The 14015-nt window shown below is 43.8% G+C and overlaps 1 protein-coding gene across 4 annotated transcripts in view; it reads left to right on the forward strand.

Annotated features, from left to right (window-relative positions):
* CDH11 (cadherin 11) overlaps positions 1–14015 on the forward strand; it is a 154541-nt gene that overhangs the window by 100440 nt on the left and 40086 nt on the right. For all 4 annotated transcript variants that reach the window (XM_019656547.1, XM_019656577.1, XM_019656569.1 and 1 more), the window contains exons 3-6: positions 2942–3341; positions 7615–7909; positions 10791–10910; positions 12675–12842. In XM_019656547.1, the coding sequence (XP_019512092.1) occupies positions 3114–3341; positions 7615–7909; positions 10791–10910; positions 12675–12842 (811 nt within the window). In that variant the 5' untranslated portion in view covers positions 2942–3113. The remainder of the gene's footprint in view (positions 1–2941; positions 3342–7614; positions 7910–10790; positions 10911–12674; positions 12843–14015) is intronic.

The following is a 14015-nucleotide window of genomic DNA, read 5'->3' on the forward strand; positions in this document are numbered from 1 at the left end:
GCCAGAAGACAGAGGTGCAGAAATTTCAACTCTAATTAAACCCTTTCTTTCAGATACACTTCACAGTTTATATGCAAGAATAATTTATCACCGTGTGAATGAACACTTAATACTTGGCATGGTGTAAAATGGGCAGGAATCTTGTTGCACCATATGCTTGTTCCTTTCTATTTCTTCTTCTTGAGATTCAGTGATGGCAATATCAAGTCTGAACTTCAAGTATGTGATTCAGATCATGCATTCAGCTTTTACTGAAGGCCTATTGTGAAGACCCCAGTCACTGGACATGTAATCATGACTAAAATACAATCCCAACCACTAAGATGCATTCAGTCTAGTAAGGGGACAGTGGATGAATCAGAAGAAATACCACACCATCTCTCACTGAGCTCGAACCATGACTGTGAAGTTGGAAACCACGTGTAGAAAATGGCACCCGATGATTTCATTTTATAGAGAAGGAGGCAGAGCCACCAAGCGGGGAACGGATGAGGTCCAGTGACAAGCTAGTGGCAGACTCTCAACCGTATCTCCAGCTTCCTGTCTGAACCTCAGGGATCTTCCTATTGTTTCACGTTGCTTCATTTTAGGATCTGACTCCTCCTGGGTCCCTCTCTGTCCTTTCCCACAGTTAGTGTGAGTTGCAAGAAATAACATTTGATGTATTATAAATGCTGAAGTCTGAGGGTGAAGCTGTTAAATGATGGCACTGCCTTTTTAATCATTCTCTTTCTTCCACACAGCCCCTCACACATCCCAAAACATCTGTCTACAGTAGATAGTAAAGCTCACTATACCTTGAAAAGAGACTAACATAACGCATCATAGAGTGGTGCTGGGGGCAGAGATGGTTACCTGAAATTAACTGCACATCTGGGTCTCTCCAGATACCATGTTGCTATATTACAAATGAAACAGAAAGGCTTGCGTTGGTGAAGTCAAAGGCCATCAGAAAGGGTTCTAGACTACTAAGGCCAGATGGCTGTGGCATCCCATGTAACTCTTAATCCTCAATTCTTCTTTTAGAAAAAGCACCCCACCACCCTCTTCTGGGCATCTTGATCTGCAAGGCAAGAGCACTTCTTTCTGCTGAGTGAGACTTGCAGGCTTGCATAGTGGCACTCTAGGAAGAGAGGAAGAGACCCATTGTGCGCCCAGTCCCCACTCTGTGTCCGGCCCTATATGTGTGCAGAAATTCTTGTAATGCCTGTTTTCAGATGTGTACATGCAGGCTCAGAGTGCCTAAGGTGACCGTGATTGTAAGATATAGAAGTGGTATTCCAATCCAGGTCTGTCTGATCTCCAGATCTAGGCAGATTCCACTATTCCAAGATCCATCCTCCTTTCTGTTCCCCTCTTCCCCCCACCACTTCATCTAAACTAGGAAGCAAAGAATTAGATGATGGATTTTATTCTTAACGATGCTCAGGAATCTCACCAAATTCATTTAAACTCATCGGTGCTGAAATGAAGTGTCATCCTCAATATCAATGTGTCATCCTACATGCCCAACAGTTTTCTGACAGTCCGTCACATTAGTGGTGGGGGTGGGGGCGGGGATTGTCTGGCTCTGGGAACTAGGACTCTAACTGAAGTCTGGGTGGCACTCCAGGGAGAGAGTATGATTGTCCAGAAGAAAGTGTGGGGTCTTAATAGAGGGGAACTAGCAACAGAAGTTCCTGAGGGGAAAACTGAGATTCCAACACTAGAAAGAAGAAGTCCAATGAGGAAGCCCAGGACCCTGAGGCAGAAGTTAAGGATGAGAGAGAAGAACCAGAATGGTGAAGTGAACTATAGATCAGAAACTTACATGGGTCATAGAAAGGTGTTAGCCATTCATCCTTCCTATTGATGAGTTGCTGAGTCATGGCTGGGTGTCAGGAACAAGCCCTTTGGACCAGTTGGTAGGATATGCTGTTTAATTTTGCTTCTCCTAGTTGGAGAGAGCTTATAAAGTATCCTTTGAAACACTGCTATGTTAAGGTAGGATCTTTAGCTTCTTGAGTGGACCTTTATCAGACAAGAGCAAATCTTGCTCATTGAATTGACACTGCAGCCTCCGTTGAGCCACCAGTGAGAACCTGACCCATTATTTCACTGACAAATGTTTTAGTGCCCATCAGTGGTTTTTCAGGATCTGTCCCCACCTCCCTTATCTAGCAAAGACCATCGCTGCCTTCCTTCTTCCTTATTTCCTTCAGTGATGCTGGATATCTTGGGACCTTCTGTGCTTGTGACCAGCTCTGGGCTTTGGGGCATGTTATTTCTCCTGTATGGACTTCCCATCCACTCCCTTCTTATCACAGTAACTCGCACTTCAGTGTGGAGCCCAGGCATCTCCTCCTCTAGGAAGCCTCCCTCCACTGCCCCCACTCGCTGTCATCTCCATCCTCAGTCCCCATCAGTTATATGTTCCTCTCCTGGACTGCCATACTGCCCTAAGTTTCCCTCTTACAAAACATACCCAAGCAGAAGTATGATCAACAGTAATAACAGAAATATGGAGTGCTACCACCATTGTGCTGAGACTCAGGGGGAGTACTCATTTAATCCCCTTGTCCACCTTGCAGTGAGTACAGGTGTCATCCTGATTTCATAAATGAACAAGCTGAGCCCAAAGACGACCGTTAGCTTACCCCAAACCCATACCCAACAAGTGGTAAAACAGATACTCCTGGGCAGCTGGATTCCACAGCACACACGTTTTATCCTCATATAGACCTCAAGGAATTTCTTTGTGTTGTACTTGTTCCTGTCACTCACCACGTGGTAAGCTGCCAGAGAGCAGTTTCTATTTCTTACTCTCCTCTGCTTCCTCAGAACCCAGAGTCAAGTGCCCACACGGCCCACGTGGGTAAAAAAAAAATTACGGAACGGAGTTGAGATGAAGTAAGGATCGAGCCTGCCGCTAGCTAATCTGCCCTTTCTCTCCGCCCCGCAGAAGCCGACGGGGGAAGTGGGCAGCCCTGACGTGATGTGCTCAGCGAGCAGAGACATTCCATTCCCACGGAGGTCTGCGTGACGCGTCAGGGAGGCCACCATCGGCCAGGCCGCCGCGCGGTTGGTGGAAGGGGTGACAGCTGCATTCTCCTGTGCCTACCACGTAACCAAAAATGAAGGAGAACTACTGTTTACAAGCCGCCCTGGTGTGCCTGGGCGTCCTGTGCCACAGCCAGGCCTTCACTGCGGAGCGGAGGGGCCACCTGCGGCCCTCTTTCCACGGGCACCACGAGAAGGGGAAGGAGGGGCAGGTGCTGCAGCGCTCCAAACGAGGCTGGGTCTGGAACCAGTTCTTCGTCATCGAGGAGTACACCGGGCCCGACCCCGTGCTCGTGGGCAGGGTAAGGCTGCTCAGTCAGCGCTTATTTTCCTCCCTCCGCCATTCCAATACAAGGGATTGGGGGGGGGGGAATCTAGGCGGGAAAACACGAACGTTCTGGCTGGACATCCAGCAAGAACCGTAAAACTGTTGTTCATATATCCTTCCAACCTTTTTTCTTTAATTCATAGACTTACCCATGTTAAGAACATTTCTGTTTTCCACTTAATGTTCTACCATGAGAATTCTGTTTTAATGGCTGCCCAGTAGGTTACTGAATGGGAGTGGTGACTATTTATTTAACCACTCTCCAACTGGGGGGGCATTTTCCTGACCACACCCCAACCCCAACTTGGATGCCCCTTTGTGTCCCCATCACCCTCTCAACTCCTTTTATCATAGCCTTCCTTTTTGTTTTACACATATCTGTTTATCTATCTCCCTCCCTGGACCCTAAGCTGCTTGCCATCAGGGATAGCATCATCTTGCATCCCCAGGTCCTGGTACTAAAGCTCAGCTTTGGGGAAGCCGCTGTAAAATGTGTGATGAGATGAATGGATGTGTCATCAGAATGGGCGGGGTTTTATCCACTTTGGCTTAGGGATGGCAAAACCCAGTGGGGATGGCGTGAGTCCTAGCACCACTGCATTCTTTGTGTACCTCCTGCAAAAAAGTGCAAGGGGACAAAGAGAGTCCAAAATATGTTTGAAAAACTGACTGCCCACTACCATGTATGGTAAAACATGCAGCCGCCTTTCAGAGAACAGTGCCACTGACTACAAGGAGATAGGTGTTCATATACATAAGAACAGGAAGCCTACTGTGTGCAGGTGGTGCAGAGTTAGGCAAATGGTAAAGTAGGGTAGAAGAGTCTGATCTCAAGAGTCTTACCTAAGCAATTAAAAAAAAACAAAACACTAAATTGTGGAGTAGGGTAATCACAAAATTCAATACAAGTGATTTTGAATTTACAGTGTAACATTGGGAGGGATGAAGGAAGGTGTCATGGAGAACATGATAACTTGTGACCCGAAAGATAAGCAGGTGTTATCCAGTAAAGGGTGAAAGGGACACGAGTAGATTTTAGGGGTGCTAATTTCTAAGCCCCATAGATTCTAATGAAGTTACCTTAGTTGGTCTTTAACATGAGAACAGCATTCTCCATTTATGAAATTGACATATTTGGAGGAGGTACATATTCATGTCTCAATAGTATTGTTCAAGTTTGAAAAAACGTTTTTTTTAAAGAGATAGACCAAAGGAATTTTACTCATTTGTACCCCAAATGGAAAGATCATACCCCAAATAGAAGTCGATGTGGGAAACAGGAGCACAGGGAAGTCATTGGCATGTAGGAGTCCCTACATCGAGGAGATGGGCTGTGCGCCCAGAGAGGAAGCAGAGACCTCAGCCGTGGCTGCGGCTGTGTAGCTTGAACAAGGTGGAGAGCTGTGCATGAGTGGTTCTAAGAAAACAGAACCTCTGCCTTGGGGACTTTCTCAGTGGGGACCAGCGTGTGTGTTGTGTGTGGGGGGGGCGGGTTGCAGAAGGCACGGGACCTGGAGAGCCATTTTGGCATCTCCATGGAACAAGCAGTTGCCATGCCTACGAAAAGAGAGCACAGGGAAAGGGCGGGGGCGGGGGAGGGAAGGGCAGTAGTGAGTGATGTTTAAAACCTAAGCCCATGAGAATGAGTCTGATGTCAGGTTGGATGGGGGAGAAAGAAATCAAGTGCATGGATCCAATGGGTCTTCCTGTTGAGATAGTGCTGATCTATAGTTCCCCCGCAAAGAGGGTGGGTAGGCTAAATGACTGGCTCCCTAATAACCTTTGATTTGATGACTTTCAAGGCTGAGTGATTTAAGATGCTCTGAAAAAGTGGAATTTGGCAGACTGTGGACTTTCAGATTTCTTGCAGGAAGCACAGTCTGTGTCACGCTGTGCTGTGCAGACGGGAACCCATCAGTCTTTGGAGTTAGGAATTGGCTGTGTACGCCTCAGCAGCTAGATCCCTTGAGAGCACTGAATGGTTTTCCAAGCTTTTTGTGTCGAACCTAATAAATACTGTTGTCAAATGTATATTATCACCTTTGTTGGAGAGGAAAAACAAATTTATTTCCAACTTTGAAATCTGAAAACAAGAAAAAATTATGAGCAGTGTGTCTAAATTTTTTTTTCAGTTATTTGATCGTGAAATAATGTCCATTTAATTCCCAAGATTTTGCCAAATTCATATGTACCTACAGGTACCTCCCTGAGCTATTTGGTGTTTTACTGAGGCACTGTAGATCAATTAGAATTTTTTGGGGGAAATTGAAACAATACAAAAAATCTTAAAAAGCAATGTGTTTAATCTTGATTTGTGACTCTGGACAAGCTCTCAAGGCCTTGGTTTCATAATAATAATAATTAAAGTGCATTAATAGTAAGTGTAAAATAATATGATACAAGGTGTGATAAAAAATATGGTGAATGTTTAAATTTAAAAAAATTATTACAGTAAAAGATACATTGTCATTAACCCCCCCCCAAAAAAATACTCCCTCTCACTTCCAACATGCTTATCCCATCGTTCTTGCCACTTTCTGAAGCAGTTCTGGAAGTCCTCTTTTGTGATATCTTTAGTTGCGCTGTTGTGGCTGCCTCGATGTCCTGAATTGATTCAAACATTTACCTGTCATGGTCATTTTGACTTTGGGGACAAGACAGAAGTCACACAGTGCCAGATCTGGTGAATAAGGTGGATGAGGACACACCATAATGTTTTTATTTGACAGAACTTGCAGTACCAGAAGCGATGTTGTCATGATGGAGGATGAATCCATTTGCCCATTTCATGTTAATGCTTTGTTTGTGATCCATGATTTAGGGCACACCTTCCCTCAACCATAGTTCATACCCGACTGACTGCACCAAGCAAGCTGAAACTTGTCACACACTGTTACTAAGGTCCAGTGCACTGCATCCCATATTGAAGATCCCTGCCTTTTCGTTGGGTGGCACTCAGTAGCAGCATTCACCATATTTTTTGATCCCACCTCATATTATTATATAATAATAAGCTCAAGCTTTTTAGTTTATACTGGGTTTTCTCATGTAGTAAGTAGCATCAATCCTCTCAGCTACTCTTGAAACCTAGGAGAATGGTGAAAGTAATACTTATCTTTTCCCACAAAGGACATAATGAGAGTAGAGGAATTCAGATTAAGATGAAAGCTGAAGAAATTGAGGTAGTACAACAAGGGAGGGTGAGTTTATTGCTACAGGAAAATCAGACGTGGTATTTGGGGAGTGGGGTCCCATCTTATGAAAGCCCCGGCCCTGCCATGTGTGGATTTAGGCAAGTACTGTCATTTCTCTGGGCTTGGTCAAAGGAGGGGGAAAACCTAGGGATATTTAAGATGCTTCCTATGGTCTGAGAAGCTGCTTATGTATCGGGCCATCACCCCCCCACCCCCCACCCCCACACACACCCTTTCCAGGCACATCCCCAGATCCTCATTCCCCTTATGTCACCACTATGCCTTTGGAAAGGTCTGATCAGTGACTTGTTTGTAGTAACAAAATCCTGGAAACGTCAGTGTCTTTTGGAAGAGAGCCACTAAAAGAAATGATAATAACATCCATGCAGTAGATGAGGTGGGTCTATATGTACCAATCTGGCAGGGTCACCCAAATTTGTTCTCAGAAGAAAACAGGTGGACAGTGATGTATGCACTATGGCCCTTGATTGCAGAAAAATAAACAGAGCATTTACGTATCTGTGCAGCTATTCTTGCATCTGCATAGAGTCCTCTTAGAGGATTCCACAGAAAACTAGTAAGAATGTGCCTGAGTAGGGAATGCAAAGGAGTGGGAATCAGAACCGAGAAAGCTTAGTTATTGCATCGATGTTTGGTTTTTATTATTTGTAACATGCAAATCTTTCTTTCAGAATAACTCTAAATGTTTATATACATGTGTATATATATTTTTTGTATGGGTGCATTATGTGGGGAGGAGGGAAGGCGAGCATGAATCTTAGAATTTAAAAAAATTCAGAGCTCAGGTTTGAGCCCTGGCTTCACTGCTCCCAGCTGGGTCACCTTGGCAAAAACAATTATCTTCTCTAATATTCCATTTCCTTCTTTGTAAAATGGGGTAGGAATGTCTCCCTCCTGTGGTGTGTGTGTGTGTGTGTGTGTGTGTGTGTGTGTGTGTGTGTGCAGCGTGTTGTAGCAAATAGCATGTAAGTGGGTCTCTATCTCCCCAAGCATCCCTCATGGAATTACAAATCTCAATTTCTCTTTTTCTAGCTTCATTCCGATATTGACTCTGGTGATGGGAACATTAAATACATTCTCTCAGGTGAAGGAGCCGGAACCATTTTTGTGATTGATGACAAATCAGGGAACATTCATGCCACCAAGACATTGGACCGAGAGGAGAGAGCCCAGTACACCCTGATGGCTCAGGCGGTGGACAGGGACACCAACCGACCACTGGAGCCGCCCTCGGAGTTCATCGTCAAGGTCCAGGACATTAATGACAACCCTCCTGAGTTCCTGCATGAGACCTATCACGCCAACGTGCCCGAGAGGTCCAACGTGGGTGCGTACAGTGGGGGTGGGGGGCCCATTCTGCCTGCAGGCCTGGCGTCCCTGCAGGGGGTGGGCTAGTTCCCATTCTCCCAGATCAGGAAGTAGAACTTACGCTGCATTTTTCTGTGGCATAATAACAAATAACGATTTTATTTGCCTAGCCTCAAATATTTACAATGAACCTGAGGTTTTAAAATCTAAACTCAGAAAACATGAGGAAGTGTGGAAGAATGGGAAGAACATGTTGGAATCCAGGTCAGCCTGGCTCTGGCGCTAATTAGCTGTATGACTGGAACTAGTTACATCTGTACTCTTGGCCTTAGTTTTCACCTCCGTAAAATGGGAAGAACAGTTTCTAGTCTTGCAGGATTAGAGATAATATGTGTGCAGTCACTAGTGCTGGTTGATGTTCAGTTAGTAATAGCAGTGATGATATTTGCTGCACGTAGGCGTCGCGCTAACTAATGATTTACGTGCACTCTTGCATTTCATTTGTGCAATGATTCATCTTTACAATGAGGTAGGTCCTATTCGACAATTTTGCAGATGGGAAGCCCAAGCTAGAAATAGGTTAACTAATGTATCCGAGGTCATTTGAGCTATAAGTGGATCCAGAATACACCCTTAACCACGACACTATGTCACCATCTATTAGAATAATTCAGAAGTAGGTAGGTCTTTTCATCATGTACCAAAGACACGTTGCATTGTAAAAGGATAATTCCCTGAAGGATTTCTTCTGCTGGCCACCTTCTCCTGGCAGGAGCTTCCGGTTGGCTTTATAGAATTCATGTGGTTGTGTTCTTTTGACAAACCTGTCTCATGTTAACAAAGCTTTGTCCTGCTGACAGTGAGCAGGGCTGTTCTGATCAGGGAGTGAGTCTGGGTATATGAATCAAGACATCTAGAGTTCAGATGAAATGAAGGATCACCAAGGCCAAGCCCCCCTATTTACAGATGAGAAAAACCCAGCGCCAAGAATGTGACTCAACCTGCTCGGGGAAAGTGAGATGTAAAGTGACCCTGGGACCCTAAGCTCCTCCCACTTTGCATATAGAGCTTCCCTCCAGGTAAAGTCAAACCCTTCTCACACTTTACGATAGCCATGCTGAGCCATTTCTTGCCATCTCCTCCCTTTGCCCTGCCCAGTCCCTTAGTCTCTCAGTAGGCGCCTGGGGATTTTAATGAGAAATAGCAGTCATCAAATAAATTATTAAAGAGGCGACAATAGTGTCAGCAAGTAAGCTAGCGGAAGGGTGGTGGGGGGAGCGAGGGAGGACAGTCACCAAAAAGCGTACTCCAGGGGAATTTTCATTGTTTCCGCCTTTGGGGGCTCCTCAGTTCTTAGGGATGACTCCCAGACTTGCTGTCATGGCCTATGAGAACAGAGCGTGTTGTCAGACAGTACTGGGATCATATCGTGGCCTCTGACAAGCCAAGTGAACCCAATTTCTTAAATCTTTCTCAGCTTCCATCTTGTCATCTATAAAATAAGGATCATGTAAACTATGATGAGGGTCAAATAACACAGACGTGAAATACAGAGAGCTGTAATGGATTTAGTGGAGTTGTAGACACAAATTAAGCATAACAATGAATAGTTTTCCTAGCTGTACCATGATGGTAGAAAATACAGCTTATTCTCCTTGATAAATCTCCATTCCTAGAATAGTGCCTGATGATGTGGGAAGAGCTCAAAAGTGGCTGGTAGCACAAAAGAACGAATGACAGAAGAGACATTAGAAGAAAGTACTTTTTTTTTCTTCTAAAAAAGAAGACATTACTTTTCCATCACACGGAAATCACTGGCAACCTTGAACATTAAAAAGTTGTTAGAGATTCTGTAAACGGGCCCCCTTGCCTTCCACATGGAGCCTTGCCCCTCTGCTAAAAATCTCACGGGAAGAACTTAGGTTTGGCTGTTTGCTGGGTGGGAGTTAGGCTCCTGACTCTGGAAATAACCCACTTTCCAGAAATTATTGCAAAACTTCATACCACACATACCCAATATCTCACAAGTGCAATGGATGTAAAAAAATACTGAGCTGAGGGACAGTGGCAGAACACATGAGATGTGCCCCAAACAGTGCCTGGCACCCGGGAATTAGACAACTGCTAGCTGTCTCCCTCCAGCATCTGTACCTTCACTCTAAAGCCCAACACTTCATGCCCTCAGACACCTGTGACCGTCACGGAACAGAAGCTTTTCTAGGAAAAACAGAATCTCATCTTCCTTCAACGGCCTGGTTTCCTTTCATTCTGACCCACAAATGCTCGTCTCACATCTCACCAGATGTCCACTGGTGGTGTCTGCTGTGTGACTACCAGACCTGCCAGAGGTGGGGAAGATGCGGTGCCAGTAGGAAACAGCATTCTGCACGATATTTATAGCATAAATTAATTAAAACATAGTAGGAGCAGCCATTTTATTACATGCAAAGCAACAATAAACTGATGTGTATATTGCTCTGCTACAGATGGAAGGCTGCACTGTGTCCGTTCGTGAAGAGCAATTCATCATTAGCTATCCATTATTATACTCTTTGGGAAGAATTTTATTTAATTATTTGATACACTGAACATTTCAATTGAATGGTTTTTAGAATGTTTTTGCAATAGAGTTCGTAGTATTATGTTAACTCCTAAGCACAGCGGGATGTACTATAAATATAGAAAGTTCATTTTTAAGCTTTGGGAATTAAAAAAAATAAAATAAACTAGGAAGGAAAGAAGGAAGATGATTTTACATCTCAACCCCCCAAAAAATGAAAGCATGTTGAATCATGGTGGGGTTCTCCTCAGTTTTTAATTAGAAGGTGAAACTTTGTAAACTAGAACTATAATTTGGAAAGCTGAGGGACTGTTGCTAATGAATGTATTTCCCTTTTCAGGAACATCAGTAATCCAGGTGACAGCTTCAGATGCAGATGACCCCACCTACGGAAACAGTGCCAAGCTAGTGTACAGCATCCTAGAAGGACAACCCTACTTTTCAGTGGAAGCACAGACAGGTACCACAGACACCGCTGTGATTGGTGATGCATTGTGAAGAAGGAGCCCATGCCTGCTCTCTAAACTTACTTGATTCTCCATTTGCTCAGATATGAAAAGGGCCACCTAACAGGGGTATTATGAGGATTAGACACTATGAACATACCTGACATCTGATGAACCATAGTTATTATTTCTGTCTGTATTTCATCATGTCACGGTAATGTAATCTTAAAATTATATCTTAAAAGTCAACTTACATTTAAGCATTTACCTTAAAATTCTTAAACTTTGTCTTAAAATTCAACTGTGGATCCAAATGAGGAGATCACAGAACTTGAGGGCTGATGTAAAACTGGCAGCTCCCAAAAGTTTGCTTTGAAGATCATGGTGCAGAGTGATGCGAGTGGGTGTTGATGTTCAAGTACATTTGGGAGGCAGCACGTTTCCAATCTCCTCCAAGTAATTCGTGTTTACTATTATTGTTAACATGTATCAGATATACCTGTTTATATGTATATACCTAGTTTACCTGTCAGATATTTTGCTCACTTACTCAATATTATTTCCACTTACTTATATAATCATTTATTTATAGCCACTTTGTTTCAGATCACAATTTATGTGGCTACTTGCTTTGATTTCATAAAAAGTATTTGCATTTAGCCTTTCCAGATTAATCAAGGGTGAATGTGGGACTTCATCTCAACTTTTGAGATGATAAAAACTGGTGGAGGGCCTCTACCTCCACCCTTCCTTGTCTCAGAGGCACATGGTTAGGAGCCACAAACTTGAACCTACCAAATAATTTAACAGATAAGGAAAATGGGCCCCAGTGAATTAAAGTATGTTTCTGAGAAACTTGCGAACATTAGGGGGTAAAAGAGGGGTAAGGGTTTAAGGCTTCCACAGCAGTCTTTATAGTTCCAGTATAAATATTGCCATATCCACAGAGAAAAAGCTTACACATGTTCCCGAGAGATTTAAGTGAGCATGGTTTTCATATAAATCATGTGCTAATAAGCAGGGATCGTGAAGAATTCAATCATTAATGTATCATTGTTATCAGTGATTGACGATAGTAGACAGTAAATGTTTGTATAAGCATCGTGCATATTTTTAACCCATTTGGTACGTTCTTTTAAAAAGTACTATTAGCATTTTAATGTACTGCATGAACTATATGCCTCCTGCTTTTAACTCAGTATGAACCACAGAAATGTTTCTAAGAATTGTATTCAGGGGTAAACTTTCAAAAGCTTCTGCCAGCAGTCCAAAAGCATGGGTTTAATCATGGATACCCATGCTGTGGGCCTTCAATTATTTCAGTCTTTAAGATATTCAAGTGTTTTACCTGAGAATAATGAGGTTATTACTAGCATTTACAGTGCAACACGTACAGCATTTACAATTTTAATGTTATATTAGTTATTACGCCAATTTGCTGGAACATACATCTATACAATACTCTAGGGATGGCTGCTTTGGGTTCTAACTATCCTAGTGAAATGCCTCTCCTGTGAGGCCAGGTACTGTTTTTGTTTTTTTTTTTAAGCTGAGCCATCCTGCCACCTGTTGGCAGCTCAGCGGCTGCTCAGCTCGGGTCGGGCATCAAACCGCTGTTGCTCAGAGCTCAAACTCTTGAGCGAGCTCTTAACCAACTGAGCCACTCAGCCGGCCCAGGTACTGTTTTATTCACCTTGGCATCCCCTGTGCCTGGCACTCTTTCTGTTATAATGCTGTGACAAATGAGTATCTGTGATGTTTCCTGCTCCCTTGTCCAGGGATCATTAGGACAGCCCTTCCCAACATGGACAGGGAAGCCAAGGAGGAGTACCACGTGGTGATCCAGGCCAAGGACATGGGTGGCCACATGGGTGGACTCTCAGGGACAACCAAAGTGACGATCACGCTGACCGATGTCAATGACAACCCACCAAAGTTTCCGCAGAGTAAGTAGGTGGGCTTGGCTTCCCCTTTCTAATGGCGCCGCAGCCAGCTGTCTTCCCTCACCCATTCCTGCTTACTCAACTTGGAAGACAACGTCTAGAACAACGGAGGTTCTTTATATCATTCTTGCAAAAAACAAAAACAAGACAACAGCAACAACAACTAAAAAACGTAGAGCAGAGGTAGTGAGAGAAACAGGAGATGTAAAAAGTTCCACAATCTGAGAAACAAAATATCTATTTTGCTAGGTATTTTATGAGATGCTAGTGATGTGATCTAGTAATGAACCTTTCCCTGACTTAGTGTTTTCATTTCTAGCCTGAATATAACCATACATTATCTATTGCTATGTAACAGACTGCACAAAACCTTCGTGGTTTAAAACAATACTAACAGTTTATTTTTGTCATGACTCTGCAGTTTGGGCCAAACTTTGAAGAGACAGCTTGTCTCTCTTCCCATGGCATCAACTGGGCACAGTTTGGCTGGGGCTGCAGGGTGCACTTGCCCGACGGTTCACATGGCTGGTGAGCTGGTGTCAGCTGTTGGTTTCTCTCCATGGCGGCCTCTCCATAATAGAGTGCCTTGGATAGGTTCTGAAAGCTAGAACCCCAAGGACACCAAGTATTGCCTATTGTGATCTAGGCTTGGAAATACTGTAGCATCATTTCCACTGTAGCCTTAAGACTGCCCCAATTTAAGTGGAGTTCTTTCAATGGGAGGACTGACATAGCCATGTGAAAGCATCAGGATGTGGGCTGGAAGGTAGTGTTTTGGCCTTCTGGGGAAAGTGCTGTCTTCCACAGGACCTGATTCAGAGGATGTTAGAGCTAAATGAGCGAGTCTAAAATCCCACAGTGATACCTGGCATAGGTTGTCAACAAATGTTACCCATTATTATTATCTGGGGAGGAGGGGGGAGGTTATGGTCCATTTACAAAGTCTATAAGATTGCTGAGGGAAATAGAAGGAAATGATGATTTTGAAAGGTTGCTATTAATAAAGATAACTACAATGATGACCGTTATTCAATGAATAGCCACTACTATTGCACATCTCTGTAAGAGCCTACGTTTTACAGATACAGGTTCCACAAAAGGTGCAGTAAGTTGCCCGAAGAATGTGGCAAAGCCAGAGTTTGGACACGAATCTGTTTCTGTATGTATAGATACAGG

This window comes from Hipposideros armiger, unplaced genomic scaffold, assembly GCF_001890085.2.
Source record: "Hipposideros armiger isolate ML-2016 unplaced genomic scaffold, ASM189008v1 scaffold_9, whole genome shotgun sequence".
Lineage (NCBI taxonomy): Eukaryota > Metazoa > Chordata > Mammalia > Chiroptera > Hipposideridae > Hipposideros > Hipposideros armiger.